Here is a 24,370-nt window from a genome sequence, read left to right on the forward strand (position 1 = left end):
TGGCAGTGAGCTGTAACGGGAGCAGGTAAGTTTCCGAGTCAGAGCCCGCAGATGTACGACTGCGCTACAACACCGCAGCAATTCCAAGTGAAACGCAACCCCCCACGGTACCCTTAAAAGAAATAAGCAGTGGAATTCCTTACCTTGAAGTTATGAATCTTCTCGTATTTGGGAACGTGCTCGTTTTCTTTCAGCGTTGCTCTTCTGACAAGCGATGTCAGCTGCGAATAAGCAAAGAGTTTCAGAGGTTGCCAGATCGTCACCGACGACTTCTGCGCGCCCAGCTTCATCCCCAGGGCTGCTATCAGCAGATCGGGCTGGCGGCCCTCTCGCTTGGAGTTGCGCACCGCCGATCTATTAGCTCTGTGCCCCGGCCACGACTCTTTGGACGGCATTTTGGAACTGACGGGGGGAGAGCCGGCCGCGCCGCCGCCTGTCAGGCTCGCTCTGACGGCGCCGGGAGGGGCATGGCAGCGGCGGCCCGCTGCGGGCACGGCTAGCTCGGCGGGACGCGGCGCTGCGGGGGGCTCCGCGCCGGCATGGCGGCACCGACCCGCAGCTCTTCCTCAGCCGGTGGCCGCGGCTGCGGAGCGCTCCCGCCGCCCCGCGTAGGGCAGAGTCGTGCGGCCGGCACCGCCCCGCGCCCCCGCCCCGCAGCCAATGGGGGCGGCGGGGCGCGGCGGTACCGGCGAGAGCCGGGCGGCGGGATGGGGGTGAGCCGGCACCGCTGCGTGGGCGCTGCGGGCACGGGAGCTGCAGACCCGGCCGGCGGTGCTCGGCCTTGTTCTTCTAAAGTCACTTCAGTCAGTGTGCTTGACGTAAACGGATGCTCGACAAACTCACGTCAGGTAACGACCTCTGCTTCCAGCGGGCAGCGCAGCTGCCTCCTGAAGCTGAGCCCGTGCCCCCTCCCAGCACCGCCCTAGGAGCCCAGCTGCCCTTCTGTAGCCTCCCGGCACACCAACGGAGTCCCACCACTGGCACACACGGCTGTGCATTCCTGAACAGTTCTCATGCGGGCAGCAGAACCGCACTGCTGGTCCATGCCACGGGGTGACCACCGTGTCCCTTACACATGGTTGGCACCACAAGGACCTTTTCCTGTGACAAACTGCCTGGGGAAGGCAGCCCTGACTGCTTGGCGCAGGCTGCAGCACTGCAGCCGCTCTCCCTCCTGCAGCAGAGGTATTTTTATCTCTCATGACTCAGTAACAACCAAAGACAAGCGCAGTTTGTCGCAGACTTCTGGATGGAAATGGTGTGTTGCAGCTGGGTCGTGGTGTCACTGCACAGCTCAGTTCTGCAGGTACTGCTGGCCATGAGCCTTTGGCATTCCCCCACATGGCCAGCACTACCCTGCCCCTGGGCTTTAATTACCTGCAGAGGGGCAAGCTGCAGAGACTGAAGTTCAACATACCATAGAATTGCTTGATCTTTCAGGATTCCTTCCAACTCATGTAGTCCAACTTCCCTGCAATGAACGGGGACATCTGCAGCTCGATCAGGTTGCTCAGAGCCTGGTCCTTATCTGCTTCACCAATCACTAATTTGTACTGCAAGCAAACTGCTAATAATCCAGACCCTGGCCAAACATAGAACAAAACTGCTCACACACAGGACCTTAGGAGTGCCTCAATACATGCAGGGGACTGCATGATCTCCCTACCAAGAGATGATCATCCAGTGGCTACCTCAGTCTGCATGGCTTGCTTTAAACCACTCATGTCTGCTGCAGGTGGATAGATGTGCTTTTCTCACATTCCTCTCCACATCCTTCTGATATGTGTCACATAGCAGTGGAGATGAAGAAAAATGAAGAGAGTGCTCAGGGATGCCACAAACTGACCACCTCATCTTCACACAAATGTGAAACAGCAGGGCCACACGAGGAGGAAGCAGGCCTTCGAGCTCTTTCAGTCCCTTCTCCCAGCTCCAAGATTTCATTCCCAAAGACCACATTGGGTGAAAGTCCATGTGGAACAAGGTGGGTCTAAACCTGGCCCAGAGGAACCATCTGCTCCAAACCCAAAATTCCTCTGCTTTTATTTCGAAAAGGGAAAGAAACACTTCATACCAGGAATAAACCCCTTAAAAATTGAATTTGTTTTGGTCCAGAGCACATTTACTATCAGAATTGACCTGTACTAATACCTGCATCATTTCACTGAAGAAGCAAGATAAAGCATTCTGAATTTTCCTTTCAGTCATTGGTAGAGGGCATATTTGTAGAGGTTTTTTGTTTGTTTGTTTGTTTGACATACTTATTCCTTAATTATCAGCTTTCTTCTGTCTAAAGCTTTAGAACTGATTTATTTTCAATTGCACTTTAGAGTCACGTTAGTAGAAACCGATCTCTGGATCCTGGAAAATTAAATCTTAAGATTGCCAATAAAAGGGTAAGCACAACTACCCAACAGGGAAAGGTCGTATCTCATGGCTCTAATTATGAAAACACATAATAATCTGAAAAGTAGTTACAAGATTATGAATTTTAATTCTAACACTGCATTGTGTTACAGTAATCTAACTAAGACTGCTGATTGGTTTTACATAAATCTGTTTCCTAGTGATCAGTGCAAAGCATTTTCTGCTGTTTACAGTTATAGGAATGCTGCACACACATACAGCAAACAGCCCCTTACATGCACTGCTTGCACTGTATCTGTGCATACCAAAAAACTAGATGGGAATAAAGAGAAAACCATAAAGTTAGCCACTAAAAAAAATTATGAAAAGCAACATTATCAATTTTTTACATATATATCCCCAACAGAAACCAGCGTTGCAGTTAAAATTCATCTCCAGAAAAACTGCTTTCAGATGATATCATCATACAACATCATTCTTCTGCCATTCACTAACTTTGGAGGTTTGCTATTGCAAGACAGCACTCTTAGCACAGCCCTCATCCTCTGCTTTGAAAACTGAACTGGAATACCAAATTTCTGTTGTACACACCTAACTGTTCACCCTGTGGGTCCGTGGGCAGGTCCAGATCCCGTACATGACGTAATAGAATGCAGGGAGCAGCCCCTACAGGTGAGCCATCGCCACTGAGAGCACAGGCACGGCTCAGCTCAGGTCATGCAGGATGTGATTTCTCTCCTGACACTCTCTTCTGCTCTGGTCAGCCCATACTGCTCCACCTACACCCTTGATCGGTTCTTGATTCAAGACCTGCTCCATCGTGGCTCCTACATGCTCCCCCACTGGCCTCCCACAACACTTCCCACTGTCCAGAGGCAGAAACATGAAGAGCAAAGTCTTCCCCTTTCCACTTCTAAAAGTCAAGTCCCAGTGCTATGTTATATTTTATCAGTTTGTGGCAGTGCAAATGTTGATGCATTGATCAATACATTGGGCACACTGCAGGAGAAAGGAGACTGGAGAACTTTTTAAGTGAATATGTGACTTCATAGGGTTGAGGTGAACTGAAAACAGAATGACTGGAAATAATAGGCAGGCCAATCTCAGCAGAGCAGCCTCTCAGCCCTCATCATTTTAGTGATCGAAACAAGCACTTAAAAAAAAAAAACATAACTCAAGCCCAGAAACACAACAACCATTAAACAAGACATGTGTTCAGAGGTTGCACATCGTACACATGGTCTAAAGGAAAAAAGAAAACCAAAGACCATAGCCTGCTATTTCAAGCGTTCACATTTGTCCAAAAAATCTCAGCCACAACAGGGCTTCAATTTGGGAGTCTTACTGAGACACTGCTTTCCTTACTGTTCCCTGAAGCATTTCTTCACAGTGTGGTGGAAGCAGCTATTTTCTTGAGCACTATTTGTTCTCCATGTTATTTGGATAATAAATGCATATTTTCTGGTGCTAATCTCACAATTAGTAAGTCTTATTATGAAGAATCTACAGAATTGATTTTAAAGTCATCCATGGCTCGCAGTAAATTCCAATTAGTCACTCTCTGAAAGTCACATTATGCAAGTTTAATCCAGTCATACAATTCAGTCAACATCAAATAATCTTTCTATAAAGGCAAATCAATGCCTTTCTCATTTGTTGAGGAATAAACTGAAATCACTGCAGGGGAAAGAAAAAAACAAAAACACAGAAGATGGAAACACCAGGTTAATCTCAGAAACCCTAAAAAAGGCTGGGCTTACTCAGACATCCTGAACTCCACACACATTTCCAGCACAAAAGTGTTTATTTTCACGACCACCTGGCTCCTCTCTCAAGCACAGTATCGTGTTTTCTTCAGTCTTGGGAATGTGTGTGCAGCACACAGCAGGTTTTTCATTCTCATATGGTATTTTCATGTTGCAATGACTAAACATGCCTTTATTGTTTCAGACTATATATGTAATACAATCTCTTCCCTCTAAGGAATGCAATTTAATAACAATATTGACCAGCAGTTATTCTGCAAGCATTTTTTTGAGAATCGCAGCCTATTGTACACACCTCAAGGAATAGCATATTTGAAAACCAAACCTTCAACCAAACTTGTGGACAAGTAATGCCAGGCAGAGCCTCCATCCCCAAGTAAACTGTGTGAGCAGAGGGTAGGAATGCTACTTAAGGGTTCAGCCCAGTGCTGGTATTTCAGAAAGGCGATGGGAAGGACCAGCGCGTCCTTTGGCCACCAGCCACAGCACAAGGCCTGCAGGCAGCATTGGGCTCACACAACAACCAAAGCGACAGAGATCCCCGTGCAACAAGCAACTTGCGTGCCAGGCAGCAGTACCCACTGCTGAGTTTGGGTTGAAGACGCAGGGGAACAGTGAAATCCTATCGCTGAGAAAACTTCTGATTTTCATAACAAAATTCCGAGTGGACTGGCTCCTAATTAAATAGGATCTTTTCCCCAGTATACTATTTTTGAAGCTAAAGAAATGGCTACTTTTGAAATTTTTATGGTTTTACAAATTAGTTTTGATGACAACGTTATATACTATTCCACAGCAGGTAACGTTAAACATTTTTATATCTAGAATTTAATAAAAGTTTAAAATAAAGTGTTTTAACTGATGCTACATCTGTTTTTATAAGAAAAAGAAAAAAAGAAATGTTTTTTAATTAAAACCTTACCAAAGTTGAGTCTGCATGAATCTCTGGCTTGCTTTAAAGTATGATAGTTTAAAAAGCAGAACTTGTTTTCTCTGGATAGTGATACAGGAGCAAGGCACTCCTCAGTGGCAGACAGTTTCTCTGCCAGTGGAAGGGGCTATCTTGGTACGTGACCACAGCTCCAACGATGGTATAAATGCAAAAAAAACCACTCAAAGTTCCTCCAGACACAAGTTCAGGGGTTTCTTTTGTGGTTCTGGAGGACGCTGTAAACATTGAAACACAGCAAGCCGATGAGGACTGCTCATTGGGTTTCAGCCCACCATGACACTGACAGGCACTGCTAGATCAGGGCTGCAGAGTGACACGTATTGCTGCTGGGACCCACAGGATGAACAGCTGGTGGAGCAAGGAGGCTGCCTGTAGGCCCTGCTGGCCCTGATGGAGCTGTGCATTCCTGACCAAGGCATGACTGACTGGCGCTTGCTGCAGCGAGGCATTGCTCCAGCAAAAAATCCCTTGACTTGTGACACTTCAAGGCAAATCTTATTCCAAAAATAAATTCAAAGTAACTTAAAAACGTCCCAAGACAACGTACTGTATAGGAGCAATAATAGTAAAAATGTAATGCAAAACTGCAGTTGCATGAGGATTACTCTAACAGCAAATACTGTTTGTTACTAACATGCTACATGTAAGTATCACAAGGCAAAACAGACCATTAGGCTAATATTTTGAAACTATAGGTAACTCATGATAATTTATTTTTTATCTGATCCACATTGTTAGGTTTTCCTAAGAGAGAGAAGGCACATAAGAACCTGAATCATACCCACTGATATGGGAGCTGGCCTGTCTCCTAGCAAGGGAATGTTGACAGTGGCTAAAAGCTTCTTCATCGCAGCCATGTAAGAATCACATTGTTAAAAGCAGGTATTATTATAAACTCCTGCAAATTTATGTAACTGAAAATTCATAGACTTGGGAATAACGGTACTCAGATAATCCACAAAGTCTTTCTTTCTATTATTACATTTCCCAGGTATTTTTAATTTATTCCTCACGGAACGGGAGTCTTGGATACTGCTATAGCATAGGAAGCAGTATGGAAATCTTTTTTTAGGTCTCATTAACATTCTCTTGCCTGATGTATAATATTCATTTCACATTAGAAGCATTAGATTGCAAGAGAAGACTAATAGTACTTTTTTGTTGTTCTACACAGTAATTCAATTTAGAATGATTCAATATATGTTATAATTGAAAACCGCAGCTCATTAATTTCTGAAAACTCTCTGTATTTCAGACTACACCTGTTCCTTTGGCACATCCTGTATTTTGAATTCATCCACTTCTTCCTGAGCAGGCTATGTTGCTATGATACACGTGCTGTCAGAGTTTCTTTCTTCAACTTGCTCATAATCACACTTATTTAGCAAAAATAAGGAACTGCAAAGCCTTCTAATCTTTCTTTAAATAACTCTTAATTCAACTCCACGAATCAAGGTGAAAATATTTGTTACTCTGAAAGAAACTAGAGTTGCGACATTGGCAGGAAACACACACAATTTACAGTGGTAAAAATCTGCTTATGGACCACCTCCTTCCAGAAAAATGGCAAAACGTGCTAATCCCACATGTCCATTGGCACTTCTGGCAGACCCCAACTAACAGTTATCTAGGTTCATCTGTGCTGTGGGCAGAGCTGCACTGCTGCAGTGGGTCTAGGTCTATGTTCATTTTACATAGTGTAATTAGGCAGACTGAGAAAGGCTGATCATCTTTCAGATGAGCTTCTCATGTTGGCCCCTAGTTTCCTGGCCATTTCCATCTCTAAGGATTGATTTGAAACTTGCAATGAAGGAAACCAGGGTGGAATTACACACTGCAAAGTCCCAAAGTCCAATTATCTGTTTATTGTCACCCATAATATCTAATCTCTGATTAGAGACTCAGAAAAAAAACCAACAAACAAACATTGTTTTACATTCTGTTGAACAATTTCCAACTGTTCCAATTTTCTCATTCTCCTTTCTCACATATGGTTCATCTTTCCTATTTATTCCCTCTAAGTTTCCTAATTAACATTTTTAAATGCTTCTGTCATGAAAATTCTTGTTGTAAAGGCAGGAAGCATTCCATTTCCCTAGAGGAAGCTATAGCTATTAAAATTTCTTACTTGTGACGAGCACTCAAGTAACCATTGTATCAAATGGCCAAAATCAGAATCTTGAAAGCAAACTTAACATTTTGATTTGAAAACCGAATCATTTTGAATGATTCAAAGTGGGGAGTGCAAATCTCCATCATAAATGTGGATTATTTATCTTCTGGGGAAGAAGCAGGAATCAGTACATGTACAGGTGGTACAACTTCTGTTACAGACAAGGACCTTTGCTTTAGGTTAGTTTATTTTTTTCATTCAGTGAGTCTGTCGTTTTTTGCTACTCGGTTTTCAGGTGATGTCTATTTCCAGCTGTCTCAGGTCCCACTCAGTAAGTCAAAGACCTGACAGTTGGGATATTAAAGGCATATGATCTTTGAACAGAAGCTCTTCTCTTGACGCACAGGGCATGTAAAACATCAAAAACTAAGTCTGGGGTGTAGTTTTATTTCTTCAATTCAGTTATTGACAATGGCAATTACATATTTATCCAGCATCACCGCTTGCTTCTTACTTAGTCACATTTTTCATCCTAAGTAACAATTTTTTATTTATACTCCCACCCTCAACTAGTACTCAACTGGTGGTACTGCTCGGAAGATTTCTAATGTTTGAATTTTCAGCCAGAGCTGCCTAAGAGAAAGCCCACAGAGTCTCCCAGTGAGCTCCCAGCCCCGTCAATCTGCTGAGCAGTGAGCCTGCCTTACAACCAGCCTATGATGAAGGTGATTGTTCGTTTCCGAGCACAGGCTGCAGCTCTGTTGGGAGGCTGGATTGAATGGAAAACTGTCACTGAAGACTTTTAGACTCAGTGAAAGATAAAAACATCTGATACTTTTCAAAGATTTTGTTCGTTTGTTTCAAACACATTGTTACTCCAATCATCAGACAATTTCCAGAAATGCCTGAATGCAAACCCAATCCATTGTCACATTAAGTTTAGTAAATGCTCCAAGGCTTTTCCAGCAATGCAAAATCACCAGAAATTTTTAGGCAATATGTCATGTATCCAAGAGCTTAACGCGTAGAGCTCCTCAAGTATTTCACCCCTACATGCCAAACTGGAAATTTGGCTTTCTGATTCTTCACAGTATTCATCCTCCGTTCTCTCAGTTAGGAAGGGGGAAAAACCACTTGCCTTAATCAGCACCATTAATCCAATACTCAAATTGGAAGCCATAAGAGAATGTACTACTTCAGATACATGTATGAATAAAGTTTACTATATGACTTTATGCTTTGTGACACTAGCTCTAATATCCCTTACACAAACTATTTCAACTGCTTTAGCTCTATACAAAGGCAATAATCTCCACTAGAAAGAATATAGCTTAAGGGCATTATAACATGTTCATCACTGTAAGAAACATCATCCTGTGATTATCTTTGAAGTTGTATGGGGGTGAGGAATACTAGTGCTAAGATAACAAAGGACAGAGCAACATCTATTCAACAACAGTCAGATTTTTCAGCTTGATGGTTCTCATGTTGCTTTAACATTAGGACTGTACTAACAGCAAATGCCAGAAAAACACTATTTCTAACTGCTGATGCCATGCACAAAAAAAAACGTTAAATATGGAAAAGTTGAACGTTCTCAAAGTTAATGATATAAGGAAGACTTTAGAAGACTGTCAAAAGTTGCTGTCTTTGCTGCTAACTAGTGTGACAGGTTTGAAGCAATAAGAGCAAGTAGTTTTCTGAGCTTAGCAACAAAACTGCTTTCCTTACTTTGTTAAAATTCTGAAGAGAAAAATATTCAGCTAGAGGCTAAAACTAAGCATCAGAAATTTTATCTGAAAATATATCTGCTGCTTGTGAAAGATCAGAAGGAAAGAAGCAAAGGCTTGAACAGATCTACTTTTGCAACATTAACCACAGGATAAAGGATTGCTCTTTTTTCTTTCATAGTCCAGTGCTTTCAAATACTTCATTTAGGCACCCTAACTACTTCTCTTTCTGCTGGGACTTAGACATTTCACTCTTTAGCAGTCTTATGGGTTTGGTAACCACTTATGAATAGGCAATTATTAGTGGCACAGATGTGCCTGCCTGTCATGGGACTACCCAAGTGAATGGGTAATGACAGACCAGACCTTCACAGGTTCTCATCCTTTCCATCTTTGTACAGAAGCCAACTAATACCTATTTGTACTTGTGAGCATGTAAACAGTGAACAGTATAAAATGCTTTCCCCTCCTCCCATCTACATAAAAATCAACCCCATGCTACAAATATTAATCTTAACTGAACAGAGATAGAGGTAAGTAGAGAAAATCCTTGGTTATCTGACTCGCAGTGCTGAGTTATGCAGGGTACAGAGTCTTAGAGGATAAAACAGAAGACATCCTGGATATTAGTTCACAGCAAAAGGTGCTACTCACACCACTTCCCGCTGCCTTGGGGAGTCTCATATTCAACGAGTGACCAGACCTGACCCTGCCTAGTTTATGAGATTAGACACAATCACAGCCCAAGGTGATTATCACCAGCTATAGAATGTCACATTATAAAGTCTAAGTGAGGTAAGAAACCTGTAAATAATAAAATTATCCTTTTATAGGTCTCTTTATTCAATAGTCCAGCCTGTTTCCTGGAGAAGTGATTAGTAATAGAAAATAATTAGGAGATGCCAGATGGGAGGAGGAGTTTTAGAAAAGAAAAAAAAAAAAAGAAAAAAAAAAGACCCAACACACAGCTATGGAAACAGAATAACAAATGACAGAGCTGCCAGCAAGCAACCCACTGCAGTTCCTCACTGCCCAGGAAGCTTGTGGCGTGAGTGAGAAGTGGTAATCACACTCCTGCTCTGAGAGAGATCTGCCAGTTCATGTCTGGGACCACTAGAAGGACTATGAAGTTGTGAGAACAGAAAAACAAAGAAAACCAGTTTTAAAGAAAAGGCCTTCATTTCCATATATAGGGATGTGGGGCTTCCTCGCTATACATCTCAGCAGCCTTTCTGGGAGCCACAGGTGAACAGCCCCTGCACATGGGAAGCAACAGGCTCCTCCTAGGACTGAAGCCACAATCTCTATCTTGAGTCTGACCTCTTTATTTCCATGCCCATCTCTTCAGATCCATGATAAAACCTCTCTCCACCTGAAGACGGCCCAGACCAAATCCACCTCTCTGACTTATTGTGAGCTGAGGGAGCTTCCTCCTAGCCTCCGCTAGCCTATGCCAATGAAAAAGGAAGGAAACGCCTGCCAGCCAACAACAGAGAAGCTATGGTCAGGTAAGAAAGGCAGTAAAAATGTAACCAGATCCAAACTATCGAATGTCAGAAACCCCGGAAAGGACTGCATTTTACTAGCAAGGGCTACACAGATATGCTTCTATCAACACTGAAAGCACAGGAAAAGAAAAGCACCTCATTCATCGCTAATGGCTTCATTTTATCAGCAACAACACAAGCAGTATTCTTCAGACTTAATTGCACAGCAATCATACTGCTTTACAGCCTTCTTAACGGTTTTGTTCAGCGTTCATTTTACAAAGGCTTGAGCAGGCACATGAATACACCGAGGGCAATTACCCCCTGTGCTTTTGTGGAGGGCCTGGTTTTGAGCCTGAGGGACTACCCCTAATTTCATATGGCAGTTGGCCCCTTGGTATAATTAAACACTGGACTTTACAAAAACTCCACCTCTGTGTATAGACCTCACCTGCCAGATCACGAAAAAGCTACACTTACTTGACAAAGCAGAAGGCAATGAGGCAACTCTTCTCAGCGAGCAACTAAGTGACAGGCACCTACAAAGCAAGGCTAAACTGGGATGCTGGTATCCACAGCACAGCACTGAGATGGGAGGCATACTGTGCATTTGAAATGCAACCTGACCCAAGCTGCTCTTCACTTCGAAGTTTGTGTGGCCTTAATTGCTTTTAACTTTGCAGTACTAGACCAGCAGTATATAGTCAGGCTATCAACACAGACACATAGCTTTCACTTCATGGTAATTCTCCACATCACTCTGTGGCCATTACATTAACGTGCTTTAGAAGCACAGGTAGGTGAGGTTCTGGAAGGTTAAATGGAATCAGCTGGGATGCCATTTGCAAAGCACAGGAACTAAGAGGACACAGCTGAGTGCCAACAGGACTAGCAAGGAAAGAAGATGACAGTTTGCCTGGGAAAATCAGTTGAGCCAAGGAGCCGTGTGTAGCACTGGAGTGGAGACACTGGTCCAGCTTGAGACCCTTGAGAAGAGTCTGGCTTGTTAGTATACCTTCTGCAAGCACAGAGCACCAGTGAGAGAGGAACAAGATATTCTGTGACCTGGGGATTCAATTAGCAAACTTTATGCTTCATTTGGAAGCACTGAATCTTAAAACAAGATCAGTTTATATAATCTTTTTAGTGTATCAATTTTACTGCCACACTGAACATGAATAAGGGCGTTACTCTCAGTGACTGTGAGCAGAAAAAGCACCCTGCAGAAAGGAACTTTCTCGTGGTGATGCCTGCGTGCTGAACAGCACGTGTGATTAGCTCATCTTTCTCAGGTCTTAATAAACATACAGTTAAGTTGAAAACATATGTGCTTATAAAACATAAAGCTGCCATTTACAGTCTTATTTTGAACTGCATATGCCGTATGTAATGGCAGATATGTAGTACTAGGTCACTGCCACCAGAAATGCCAAGGACCAGAAGGGAAGATGAGAAAGACTGAAGTAACCTCTGTGGAGCATAATGTTGCTGATGTACTGCAGCAGCTACCTAAAAAGCAGACTCATCCTTCGTTCCATTAGGAGCTTTCTTGGTATTGACAAAATTGTCTGTGCTTTGAAGCCTCTGCTGAAAGATGGGCTAAGCCCAGAAGAAATAAATAGAAGTTTTTGCCTTCCACAGAGTTATGTTTTATTTATAAATTACATTAAACTTCCAGAATGATTGTCACAGACACCCGCGCAAGGACTGGGGAAGAACATTTGTGAGAAAAGAGTTGACAATCTCCTCAAGTTAACCCATGGGATTCTTCAGTGCTTGGCCTCGTGTGTCTTTAAGTGTACTTCACGGTAAACGTTTATAAGCTATACGTGTAACAGCATTACTGCTTTGACACTACCTTTGATCTAGCTACAGCTTGTCTAGGGTGCCAGACCTTACACATCCATCTTTTCTGATAAAATCATTAATTCGATTAAGTGGAACTATTTCAAACAGCTTCCAGCATCAAGATTTCCTCACTCCCAAAGCACCAAAGTCTTCTTCTATGATCACTAAGGCCTTGTCTTCATTCCAGCCCCTACTGCTCCCAGCCTGGGCGTTACAGGTGCCAATACAACAGTTGCCTTCTTCCATTACAGACTTCCCTAAAGGGGATTATGCTTCTGCAACAGAATACTGTATCATTCTCAGCTACATTCTCTAATATTCTTTCTCTGAAAATAAAATGAACCACTGTGGAGAGAGATTTTGAGCAGATTTAACTAACAGATTTGAGCGAGAACAAGAGCAGATAAACAGTAGTGCTCTGAGTGAAATTACCAGTGCTGGCTCAAGATTGGAAAATGAGACTGGTCCTCTGGGAGCAACCATAACGGTGACCCTCCATTTTGGATGTGGAAGCTGGTATGAATCCATTAAAAATGTACACAGATATTGCAATTAACTTTGTGCTCTGGATTATCTTTTGAGGCAGGCTTAAAAGCAGGTTTCCTACTAAAATGACATACATTTACATTTCCAAATCTACTTGAACAGAGTTGCAGACAATCAGCCTTCATCACTACAGAGGAAAATAAACGGTATCACCTCTCAGACCATAAAAAATAGAACAAAAGGGTGATTTTGTTGTATAATTGCTGCACAAACCTTCTCTCAATTCTTTCCATCTATGGGAATTGGACTGAATGTAGCACAGTTTAGAAGGGGGTTTCATCTGATTTGCTATTACTGCAGCTTCTTGAAGAAACAGCACTTGTCACCAGTGTAAACAAGAATAGATACGATTCAGTTGCTATAACATTAACTTCAGTATTTCATTCAGAAAGACAGGAGAGCTGATAACTGATTATTTTGTTTTCTTATAACAGATGTTAAATTTTGGATAAATCATACACCTTACATTAATATCTCAAAGCATGTCAAAATGAAAAAAATAATTTCATGTTTTGCAGGGCTTTCAAGGATTTTGATGTATGTATCTAGGTATTTATTAATTTCATAGAGCTACCAGTTTTGTAAGGTATTTAACTCAATCAAGTCATCTCTTTCAAGGCCATAATTACCCCTGAGAGAGGAAAATGTTCAGAAATCCATCAGTATTCAAGGCACAAGAGGAACAGTAAATCTTGTGATAGTGGGTATTATTTCCATCCCCACATTCGGCCATCTGACTGAATCCACATGGGAAGCCCCTTTCAAATGAATCCCAAGCCTGTCTCTAAACAGACAAACCACGATGGCTGCACAATTGAGTCCTGAACAATCTGCAGACTGTTTTGGGAACCAGCAATACGCTTATAGCATGGCAGCTAAAATACCCATTCAGGGCACTGGAACACGTCAAGCCCTCTCCCATTTTCAATCTCCACTGCTCCAGTTATCTATTTAATTCTTTCACAGGTTATGAAAATCATAAATCAGTACCCAGTAATTTTATTTTCAAGTTCTACAAAGTAAACAGTAAAAATCCTTCTCATAACCAGGGAGGCAGAGTAGAGTGCATAATATTCTCATGCTTTTTCTATTAAGAGCTGCAGCTTAAATCACTCCATAGTGCGGTCTGTTGCAGGACTCAGCACTTAGGAGTATTGTGTCCTACAGTTCTCATCTACTGACTGTAATTTTTGCCTTTTCAACTTTTATGGTCTTCAAAATACTTCCCCTTTCCTAAAACTCATTTTTAACGCATTGAATATAACAGGTCACTTAGCATACAATGAGTTCTTCTAATACAGATTAATAGCTGAAAAGAGTGCAGAACGAATGAAGCAGTATTAGTGCATGCCAGGAGGGATCTAACATACATCAGTGGTATTCTCTGCCAAAGCCCCATACCAAATTCATGGCAAGGCAAAGTGCTCTTTAATATTTAATTCTCAAGTTGGAGGTGTGTTCTCTGGCTGCCCAATTTCCTCCACTTGATTTTATGTCAGGAAGTGAAATTACACTCCCACCAGCTGTTCCCCAGCCAGTGCACATGTCTCTTTCCTTTTCTTCTTCTGAAGGATTTATCTTTTGTACATCACTCACATAGGACTGGGAAACAGTCACAAAGCTTCAAGTTGGATCTGAACATCCACTGAATCTCCAAATCTGGGAGCATATTTAGTCTCAGTACTCAAGACCTGGACTTTTTTCTCTGTTTACAGAGGAGAAACAGACAGTGATAATTGAGGGAGAAGCTTCCTGACAACAGTAAAAAGCTGATAAAGGTGCATTAGTTGCCAAATATTGCACTGTGCAGAAATTTTCTTCATCATCATTCCCAAGTCAGTGTTATAGTACACAGCTTTTGCTTTTCAGATGATAAGACAACTTTTTTTTTTAAATTATTGTATTTTGGACAATTTTCTTTGCATTCTCTGCTAGAATTGTCAATGTTGATTCAGTGATACACTCTTGATATTGAATAATTCCTCTTGCCAAAGGTAAATAGAAAATACCTGACCTATTCATCAGTGTCCTGCAAGAAAGCTTCCTTCTACCATGGCTAAATTATTCAAGTGATTGCTCATAATAAGGCTGGGAGTATGTGATTATAAATTGAAGTTTTCAAGTAAATATCAGTAAGAAGCAGGAGCCCGCACAAAAAGGGTACAGCAACTTAGCAACTTCCAAGCAACTTAGAAGAGGACATACAACAACAAAAAGCTCATAATCTAGAAGGTCTCCTTTCCCCAGCACTCCTGCAGTGCACACACATCCCTTGCATGAGACACTGAGCAGGGCCACTGCTGTGTTTCTCTCCCTCCCCACATCCTACAACTTACAGAGGACAGAGGAAGGTTTCGGCAAGCTGTGCCCCAGGGCTCACTGCAAATGCTGAGGCTGCTGCTGGGACCAGGTACCAGTCACATGGCTGAGCATCTCGTTCCCCTTGGAGATTTGCTGGGTGAGGTAACACGCTGGGTGAGGTAACACTTGGCGGTCTCTGCCATTTTCCAGCACGGGCGCTAAGAGGTGGACACAGGCAGCAAAGGTGTGACCTCTCTGCCACTCCACAGTAAAAGGAATATGCTGTGCCTTTCCTGTGCAGCCATGAGTAGTGATTCCAACGGGCAATGACTTTAAATTAAACTGGAATCTCCATATTCAGCTGCACTGACATGACTGTGTGCCCCACTGTGTCCATGTCAACGAGGTTCCAAGGCATATACAGTGAAGAGATTCAAAAGCTGGGCTTTAGGCTGGCAACCATTACTGCAATTCAGCCACGTTTCAAACAAAGCAACTTGAGTTGCTTATAACTTCCAAACAGTGTGGGATGCTGCAATTACACAACTGACCTCTCAAAAAGTTTTTCACCTAAAATTTCAGTATGCGAGAAATGCTTAATAGGGATCGGACTATCGAATGAAAAATATCTGAAACAATATTTATACTTTGCTGATGAGTCTGACATAACACCATGAATTGTACCAAAACCCCAGCATCTTTCAGCAACAGTAATCAAAATCCCTTTTCCATCAGTCTAAAAAATGTTGTGGCAGAACAGTCGTGTTGTCACTTGAAAGCTGCTACATGCAGTAAGAGTCAATTTTACCCAACCAAGCCAAAGTGGTGGCTTCCAGAACTCATACAGAAGATTTTTACCCAGGCTTTGCATTACAACGAACCCCCTATGATAACACAAAGAAATTCTTTTGAAACAGCACGCTGCAAGTCAGTGGCTGTCAGGAGTTGTCACACCCCTTCCACCAGTACTTAACAGGCAACAAATCCAATATTAAGTATGGCCAACTAGTATCAATATGCCCATTGGGATTTCTTTCATTAAAACTATCTGCCTGAAGTAAGACAAACTGAGATTCACTCTTGAACCACGTTGGTAGCTTCATCTCTCAGTATATTCAGCACAGGTCTGGGGCTTCAGACTACTGGAGAAGGATTTGAAGGACCAAAACTACGAGCCTCTCTTTGGACTCTGAACACAACTTAGTTTCATTATGATGCTTGTGCATGTTGGAAATCATTAGTGAGACCCCTTCTTCCCCTCAAGACAAACTGTGATCACAGACATATTTCTGATTGGAAAAACAAACACATGTTCCAAACTAAGGCTAGTGTTTCTTCAAAGCATTAAAAGCATATTAGATACTCCTCATGTCACTGTGAAGTCAGTGAAGTGAGGGAGCAAATCAGATTATTATACATACATTCACACATAAACATATGTAAGAATATACTTTGAAGAGAATTTAACATGCTGGCTTTTCAATAAACAAAGTAATTAGCTTAACATGATGGAATCTATATTTTGCTTTCTTTTAAACAGTCTCCATCAAGTGAATAATGTTTCAGGCAGCTGCTTTGTCTGCTTGATGCCTTCCCACCTCCTTTAATATTTGTTTTCACTGGTTCTAAGATTTCTTTTTTGTTCGTTTTTCTTTTTTGATCCACAATGCAGTCAGTTCTCAGCTGATAATGCAACTCTCTGAAGAGAGCAATCTTTCTTCATAAGTCTGGCTGAGGCAAAAAATAGCACTGTCAGCTTCTGACAGACTGAACTTAGCCGAGTGAAATGTTTTAATTTTTTATCATTTTAATGAACAGACTTATTTATAATGTGGATGACTTTACTGTCACTGTATGCAGACTGCAGCAGAGATTATGGAGTGCATTTTGTTTGGGAAACACAGTAAGGAATGTAAGGAATACATTTTTTTGACCAACGGGCAATTGTTTTAGACACTGCAAACAATCTCAAGATGAAATATTCTTAGCCTACTTGAAATAAAGGAATGACTTAATGGTAACATCTGTAATAGTGAAAAAAACCTGAAGAAAGGAACCTTACAATGACAAATAACAAATTTCTGAATCTGAAATTTGCAATATGCACAAGTACACCATTTAAAAAAAACACGGAAACAATGTAAAATATTACCACTAATGCAATACTAGAAATAATTGTGTAGACTAAATATCTACAGGTAATTTTAGTACTTTATGGTGGGATGGGAAGGTTAAATGTATAAAATAAAAGATCTAACAGAAAGAAGAGTGTGGGTTAACAATTGCTTACCCTCTTTTCTGCTACCTCATCCTCTCCTGTAGAGTCTTTGCCATCATGTGCATCTCTCAGGGTTGGCATATGTTTTTTGTGTGCTGGCTCTCTGTTTAAAGTTGTATATCCTATGTGTTCATAAATTGGATTTATTGTCATCTTGGCAATGTATTCTGCTGCCTTGGTTTCAATATAAAGAGTAATCAATCCATCTGTCACCAGGTCATGGATGGACTCAAAACGTTTCTCCCCAACAAAGTGCTTTCCATCGTAGTAGAGTCTGAAGTTTCTGGTTTGACTTCCAAATCTGCCTCAATGAAATGGGAAAGTATTTTTTTAAAATAACAGTAAGCAAAAACAAAGAAGAGTAATCAAGCCTTTGCAAACAATAAAAAGTACTTTATCACTTAAAGCTGTGACTACGCTAAGTCCAGTTCAGACGTGACTAAAAAACTCAACTACTGCTTAGGACAGATAGGAAGGAGAGATTAACAACTGCAGATAGATAGCCAAAACAATAACTGTCCCAGAAGAAGCTGTTTATTCTTGTATTCTCTTAGCCTCTCGATTATTCTGTGGAAAAACTGAAAATTACTTCATGTTCTTCATGGCATTTTTTAGTACTTTACTACTGCACCGCTGTAGTCAATTTGCCTGGCTCTAATATGAAGGGTTCTCACAATAAAGTCCTCTATTACAGCTGATCAATATGGAGTTTTGATGCAGTCTCAGACCTCTGCACCTCTGCTTTCTTGCTGGAAGAGGCCATTCAGGGCTCAGCTTGGCTTCAGTGCCAACAATTACAATGAAGCAGAACTGCTGCCAGCAGTGGAGCAGCACAGGACGAAATGGCACAAGGGCAAACATTCTTTATTCCTGGCCAAAGGCCAAGGACTAACTCGTCAAGCTTTATACAAAACTCCTTCTGTGTTATGGTTGTTAAGTCCTGAGCTTCAAGCAAATCTTTGTAACATGCATAACACGTAAGCTATCTGATGCTAGGAATTCTGCAGTCTGGATGCAATCAGACTTTGATGCAGTCTTTAGGCAACCACAAGTAGGAACACTGATTTTACCTGAATATCAGCTCTTTTCAAAATCTATACTTTGAACCTGCAACAATTTGCTGCCTGAAAGTAATCTCACCTTGTAAAACACACCCGTGTTTGCACTTGGAAACAACCAATGCATTTCGTGCAGAGAAGACAGAGGCAAGGAACTTCTTTCATAGTTCACTTAAGTGTTGTTGGTCAGACAGCAGGAAGGGTGCTGCTCGGGGCACTGGGCCTCTTTGTGAGGTCAGATAAGCCAAATGAATATTAGAAACTAAATTTGGAAGAATGAATTGCTTTCATTTCACAATCAAAAGTTTCATAAAAGATGTTAAGGAAAAATACTGGTGCTTTGCTGAACTGATTTCTTTCCAAAGGGGCCTTGGCCAACAACAGAAAGCATATTAGACCTTGCCTCGGGTGAAATATACATGCAATCTTTCTGCAAGTATGGGCAAAATCATTTGTTCTTTGATGTGTAATTTTTCCTCTTGTTTTCTGAATCAAAATGCCAAACTTGACAGTGACTGTAATTTCAGGAGCTACTACATTTGAAGTACACTTAATTGTGAAGCAACGCATTCCTGGGGAGCTCTCAGGAATCCACATCTGGCTCACTAATAATAGAAGACATGTTGTGTAGAAACTACATGGCGTTTTACTGGAAATTAATTGGAACATATATTCACATTTTTATACCACACAAACAAAATGTTCACCGTATCACACTGAAAAGCAAGACGTTACAAAGCAACAGGAAAAAATGCATTTTTACCCAACAATAATTTGATCACAAACACAATTTGGAGTGAAAACAAGACATTGAGAAAGCAGAAAGACATGTCCCAGGTTAGAGCAGAAGGGGTAGGAATATGTTCAGGCTCACTCTTCAAAGCATCTTCCTTCCAGGCACATGCTAGACAACATTTTTGAGAAGACTAGGCATAAATCAACTTTAATTGGACTGTTAATTCACTAATGAATTTCTTCTTCCTCCCACACATTATTTTTATTGGTTATACCCAGTAGCTAGATGTGACCAGTATCATCCCAACATCTCCTCAAACTGCCTATCTCTACTTCCATGTTTTTTACTTCCTTCCCTGCAACAGTAAGCTTTCTGAGGCATGCACTGTCTGCAAGTTGTGTATTCACACTGCACAAATCTGCAAGAGGGACCAGTCTATCCTGGATCTCCTGAGTGGCACAGCAGCACAAATACTTTACTGTATAAAGAGGCAAAACTGACTCAATTTAGAATGTGACAGGAAAGTTTTGCTCATGTGACATTTTCCTTGCATGCCCTCTGCTATCCGTAAGGTCAATGTGAGCTCAGAGTGCTCAGCACTGCACAGTGCCAAAGCAAGTGCAACCTTCACTGCCTCCTGCTCAAGTCAGCAGGAACGACGCACATGGAGCACAGACAGCATTAGAATTTAGCAAAAACAGTAAGTTTGAAGACAAAGAATAATGGGCCTAAACGATAATATCCAATAGAATGATTTTTATTAAGAGACGCATCAGGTGAATTGCTGTTCTCATCAGTAACATATGCTCTGGCAGTACTTAACAGCAGAGCTTTAAAGAAGCAGAAGGTCACTTGTGGCTCTTAGCTTTCTAGGAGAGAAAGTATTATGCTAATCTTATCAAGAAAAGATAAGGCACAGAAAATCTTCTCAGGGCTGATTACTACCCATGGTCTCAGCTTTAATAACATCCTTCAGTCTAAAACAAAGTTCTGAAGATAGCCAAATGCAGAGAACGATCACAAGTTTTTCAAAGATTTATGCTCTTCCCATTGGGGTCAGCAGGTGCATGGCTGTACCCCAGCTGTTATACTGAACAGCCCTTATGCTGTACATCTGTTCACACTGCTGCCCATAAAGCATGAAAGATACCACAAGGAATAGGATTCCCTAAAGGGCATCATCTTTATCCCACTACTGACCCACATTTCAACACACAAGTACACAGTTTTAGTTCTTTAACAACACTCAAACTTAAACTCGTCTTTTAAACCTCGCAAACAGGCTGAAACCTCTTCCCATATGGATCAAGAGAGTAGAACATCCATCCCTTTCTGTATGCATGGCCTCCTAAAGGTGCACTCAACCTCCTCAGTTCAAAATACCTTAAGATAATTTAACAATTAGCTCTTAAGGAAAGGTATTTAGACAAACAAGTTACTCTGTGTCAATGCCATAATTGCTTGGAAAAGGTGTTTCAGGGGGTGAAAATTGAATGGTTTGCCTTTATCTGCTTTTCTATTTGTTCCGCATCGAACTGTTTTCTCTCTGTTCATTTCTTATTGGAAACACTGTGGGGAAATGTATTGTTTTTTAAATTGAATAGCATTAACAACAAGGAAGAAAAAATCCACACAAATCAATGCACCAAGAATCTCTTACAAAGACTGTACCATCAATACAACGTCTGATAACTCGACAATTTACCTTTCTCAAACTCATTTAAATTTCTCACCACACAACGATACTATTTTGATGAAATTACAATATAAACGCAAATGCACACACCCATTTGCAAATGATCAATCCAAATTTAATCTTCAGTCTTATTTAATGTTATGGTTTAATTTTTTCCATTAGCAGGAATATTTCCTTATGTTTACCTTCTATAACATTATTGCAGCCTACTTTATACATCACTGTGGAAACTAAGTAGAGTCAAGATCTGATATTTCAACTTCCTGATGGTCTTTTCCTAAAGGCAAGCATTAGTACCAGCTGTTTTTTGTTTTAGAAATAGAAAACAGGACACAAATAACTTACGTTCTCCTTGGATTAAACAAGGGAACATTAGATGTTTTTCCAAGAAAAAGAAATAGACCTCTTACGCGTCAAACAGTCCCATTGTATCTATTGTGCATTTGTTTGCAAGCAGCAGGACTACAGATAAAAGACTTTTCTTATTCCAAGTTGTCTGAAAAGCAATCACTCTGTCTAGTCCCCTTGGTTTCCAGTGGGGCAGAGTGGATACAACGTGGGAAAATGGATTAAACGGTAGAGTAAATGTGGCTAGTAATAAAGGACTGAAGAGCTGAATTAGGTATCATAGCATGAGAAAGGCGGGCTTCAGACTCCACCAACCACTCTGTAAGCAGCATTCATTGATCAAACAAAAGGAAGAAGTGAAGGACTGAGAGCCCATCTGTGCTCTCTTACCATTTAAGATGATGGATTTTACAGTCCAAACACAGAACAGTACAGTAGCTATTCACTTCTTTCACAGGCTATTTTATGATGACAAGAGTATCTAGCCCCTACCTAAAGACAAAAGCGCTGTTTAAACACTTAGCTGCCACCATACCATAACCTTAGCATCCCACAGTGATTCCAATATCCTCATTAGTTGTGACACTGTCATCTTCATATTTGGAGCTGGGAAATCTTAAGTTCCGTGCATGTGACAGAAGGTCACTTGAACTTTTCTTCCTTGGAGAAAAGTGCCTTTAATGCACTTTGTGGCCAGAAGGTAGAAGTCTTGCAAAAAATTACATGTGATAATTTCAGCTCTAACTTCTGAGAACTCTCATTCAATACTTAAGAGTCTTGATAGCTCCAAAAAAAGCTACAGAAATGTAAGCAATGTTGAATGTCTCCTGATCACGCTGCGTTCATGTGAAGGAAAACAAATTATTCCACAGATCCTTTTTTGGCCAATTCCCTCGTCAGAAAAACACGGATCTTGCATGCTGCCAAAACTTACACAGTTAATCCAGAAGGTCTCTTACTCCTGAGAGTCATAAAAACTTTTGTTTTTATTTATGTTTTATTATTTATTGGCAATATTTCTGAGGATGGCCAGGGAACTGTGGAATGTGCCTCTTCCCAGGGTATCAGAGGAGGAACGTTATCAGCTCCAAAACCCAAAAATCAGCAGTAATTCTCAAATACATAAATGCATAAAAGAAATCAAATGCATTAGGAGTTGAAAGTAAAGGTGCTTTTAATAAAAGAGGAGACAAAAAATCCCTACTGTCCAATGAGTCTAGGAAAAGTGGCAGAATACAGACTTCTGAGACAATTTTCCTGTGCCATCTGGAAGGGCAGTACTTGCTGGCTGACTACTATAGCTTGATTATCATTAATTAGTTGTAAAGTTATCCCTGAAATCTCATCAGACCCATGGGTTGGATGAACATATGAAAATTTAGATTAACATAGAAAAAAATGTGGCATCCATCAGAAGAGAAAACAAATCCCAGAGCTGGAAACGAAATGTGGCTACCCTATGCCAATGCAGACAAAACCTTCAACTCACTTAGGATCAGATAAAATAATTCTAAGCTAGTGCTGTGTCCTTGATGACAGCCTTTCAACAGTCCCTATCAAATGAGGCTGAAGATTATTTCACTGTTTTGTTCCCTAGACTTCCTTGCCCAAAAAGGAAACAGCAGTGTGCAAGTAGCATGGCAAGGAGGACCAGAGCAATGACAATGTTCTTTGGATCCTGAGCTGCGCCACAGACAGCACAAGTGAGAGACAACTGCTCTAGGGTATCAGCAGGAGATAACAGCTGATGAAAACAGTGAACTATGAAACTGCTATCAGCCCCAGGTACTGTAATAATGTGTTTCATAAATAAATCCAAGGAAATTAAGGGGAAAATTTTTCTTTTATCTCAACATCTTATTTTTAATAGCTCTAACAGCTGATTCCCACCATCTCAAATCCTGATCAAAGACCAGCTGATCTATCGATAACCACGTAGGCTATTAATGTGCAGTAAGATCACTCAACACATAGAACCACTCTCAATGTTCCTGATCAGCGATAGATTGCTTGAAAATAACTTTGAGTTCTGACATGAAACTGCCGTACAGAACTATTACCTCTTCTTAGTCCTGCAGTTGCACGCCCTATTCTGTTTAAACTTGATAGGACATCTCTGGGATTGCTCTGATGATTCAATCAGAATCAATACCAATGTTTGGGTAATATTTTACAGCTTTCTCTATCTGGTAAGACCTCGGTGCTTATTGGGAAAAGAATCACCACGGTTAGTGGTTAAGACACATTTGAAATCTATGTACACATGGGAAAGGAGCAAAGGCCTGCTGCTTTCCCTTGAAATGAAAGCAGTACTTTAAAAACCTATGCTGATACGCCTGGAAAAAACACCTTTTGGAATTGTTACTAGCAGGAACGTTAGTAATTTCCACAGTTTCACATTAAGCAGATACAGTTATCTTCTTTTACAAAACAGAAACAACAACAAACCCCCCCACCACCTCCCTCTGAGTGTTAACGTTACAGTGCAACTCCATGGTTCCTATATTCCTTTAAAGCAGAACCATGTTTTAATTCTTCTAAGCTTAAGTACCAACTCTTCCCAGCGTCTGCTCTGCAAATTTCTAAACGTGTACAAATTTTACTTGGCCTGTGCATAACATTCTCATTTAGGTCATATCAGATGGTCTTTGTCTGACAAATTTAGAAGTAGAACATCAGGTCTGTAATGGAAATTCCACTGTAATCATTAGAACAGTGAACTGCCATAGCATAATGTTCAAACATGTTCATTTTTGTGTCATTTATGGACTTTCTTCCTGAGAAGCTCATAACCACCTCAATTCAAATGCTTCTACAGATATTCTCATCCTAATAGTAAATTGCTCTTAACTGATCTAAGACAACATGCGTATTTGAATTCACTGTTATCACAAAAACACGAGAGGAAAACAAGGTGAAAACAAAAGGAATTTCCTTTATCATTAAATAGCTTTGCAAGTGCAATTAACTTCTTGATTCTTATGCCATTCTGTCCCTCTCCGCTATCTGCTAGCATGGCTGACTATGGGGAGGGGAGTGGAGAAACACTGTTCTGTTGTTTCTGTATTGTTTGTTTTCTTTACGTATACTTTACAGGATATTATCAAACATCTCAAAGTTTATGTTCAAAACAAAATAGGATTA

The 24,370-nt window shown here is 41.1% G+C and overlaps 1 protein-coding gene across 3 annotated transcripts in view; it reads right to left on the bottom strand.

Annotated features, from left to right (window-relative positions):
• The window catches only part of CHN1 (chimerin 1), a 145,207-nt gene that overhangs the window by 23,718 nt on the left and 97,119 nt on the right, over positions 1-24,370 (bottom strand). For all 3 annotated transcript variants that reach the window (XM_048954039.1, XM_048954040.1, XM_048954042.1), the window contains 2 exons: positions 17,401-17,689; positions 144-221 (listed from right to left, as the gene is read on the bottom strand). In XM_048954039.1, coding sequence (XP_048809996.1) covers positions 144-221; positions 17,401-17,689 — 367 coding nt within the window. The remainder of the gene's footprint in view (positions 1-143; positions 222-17,400; positions 17,690-24,370) is intronic.

This window comes from Lagopus muta, chromosome 8 (assembly GCF_023343835.1).
Source record: "Lagopus muta isolate bLagMut1 chromosome 8, bLagMut1 primary, whole genome shotgun sequence".
NCBI lineage: Eukaryota > Metazoa > Chordata > Aves > Galliformes > Phasianidae > Lagopus > Lagopus muta.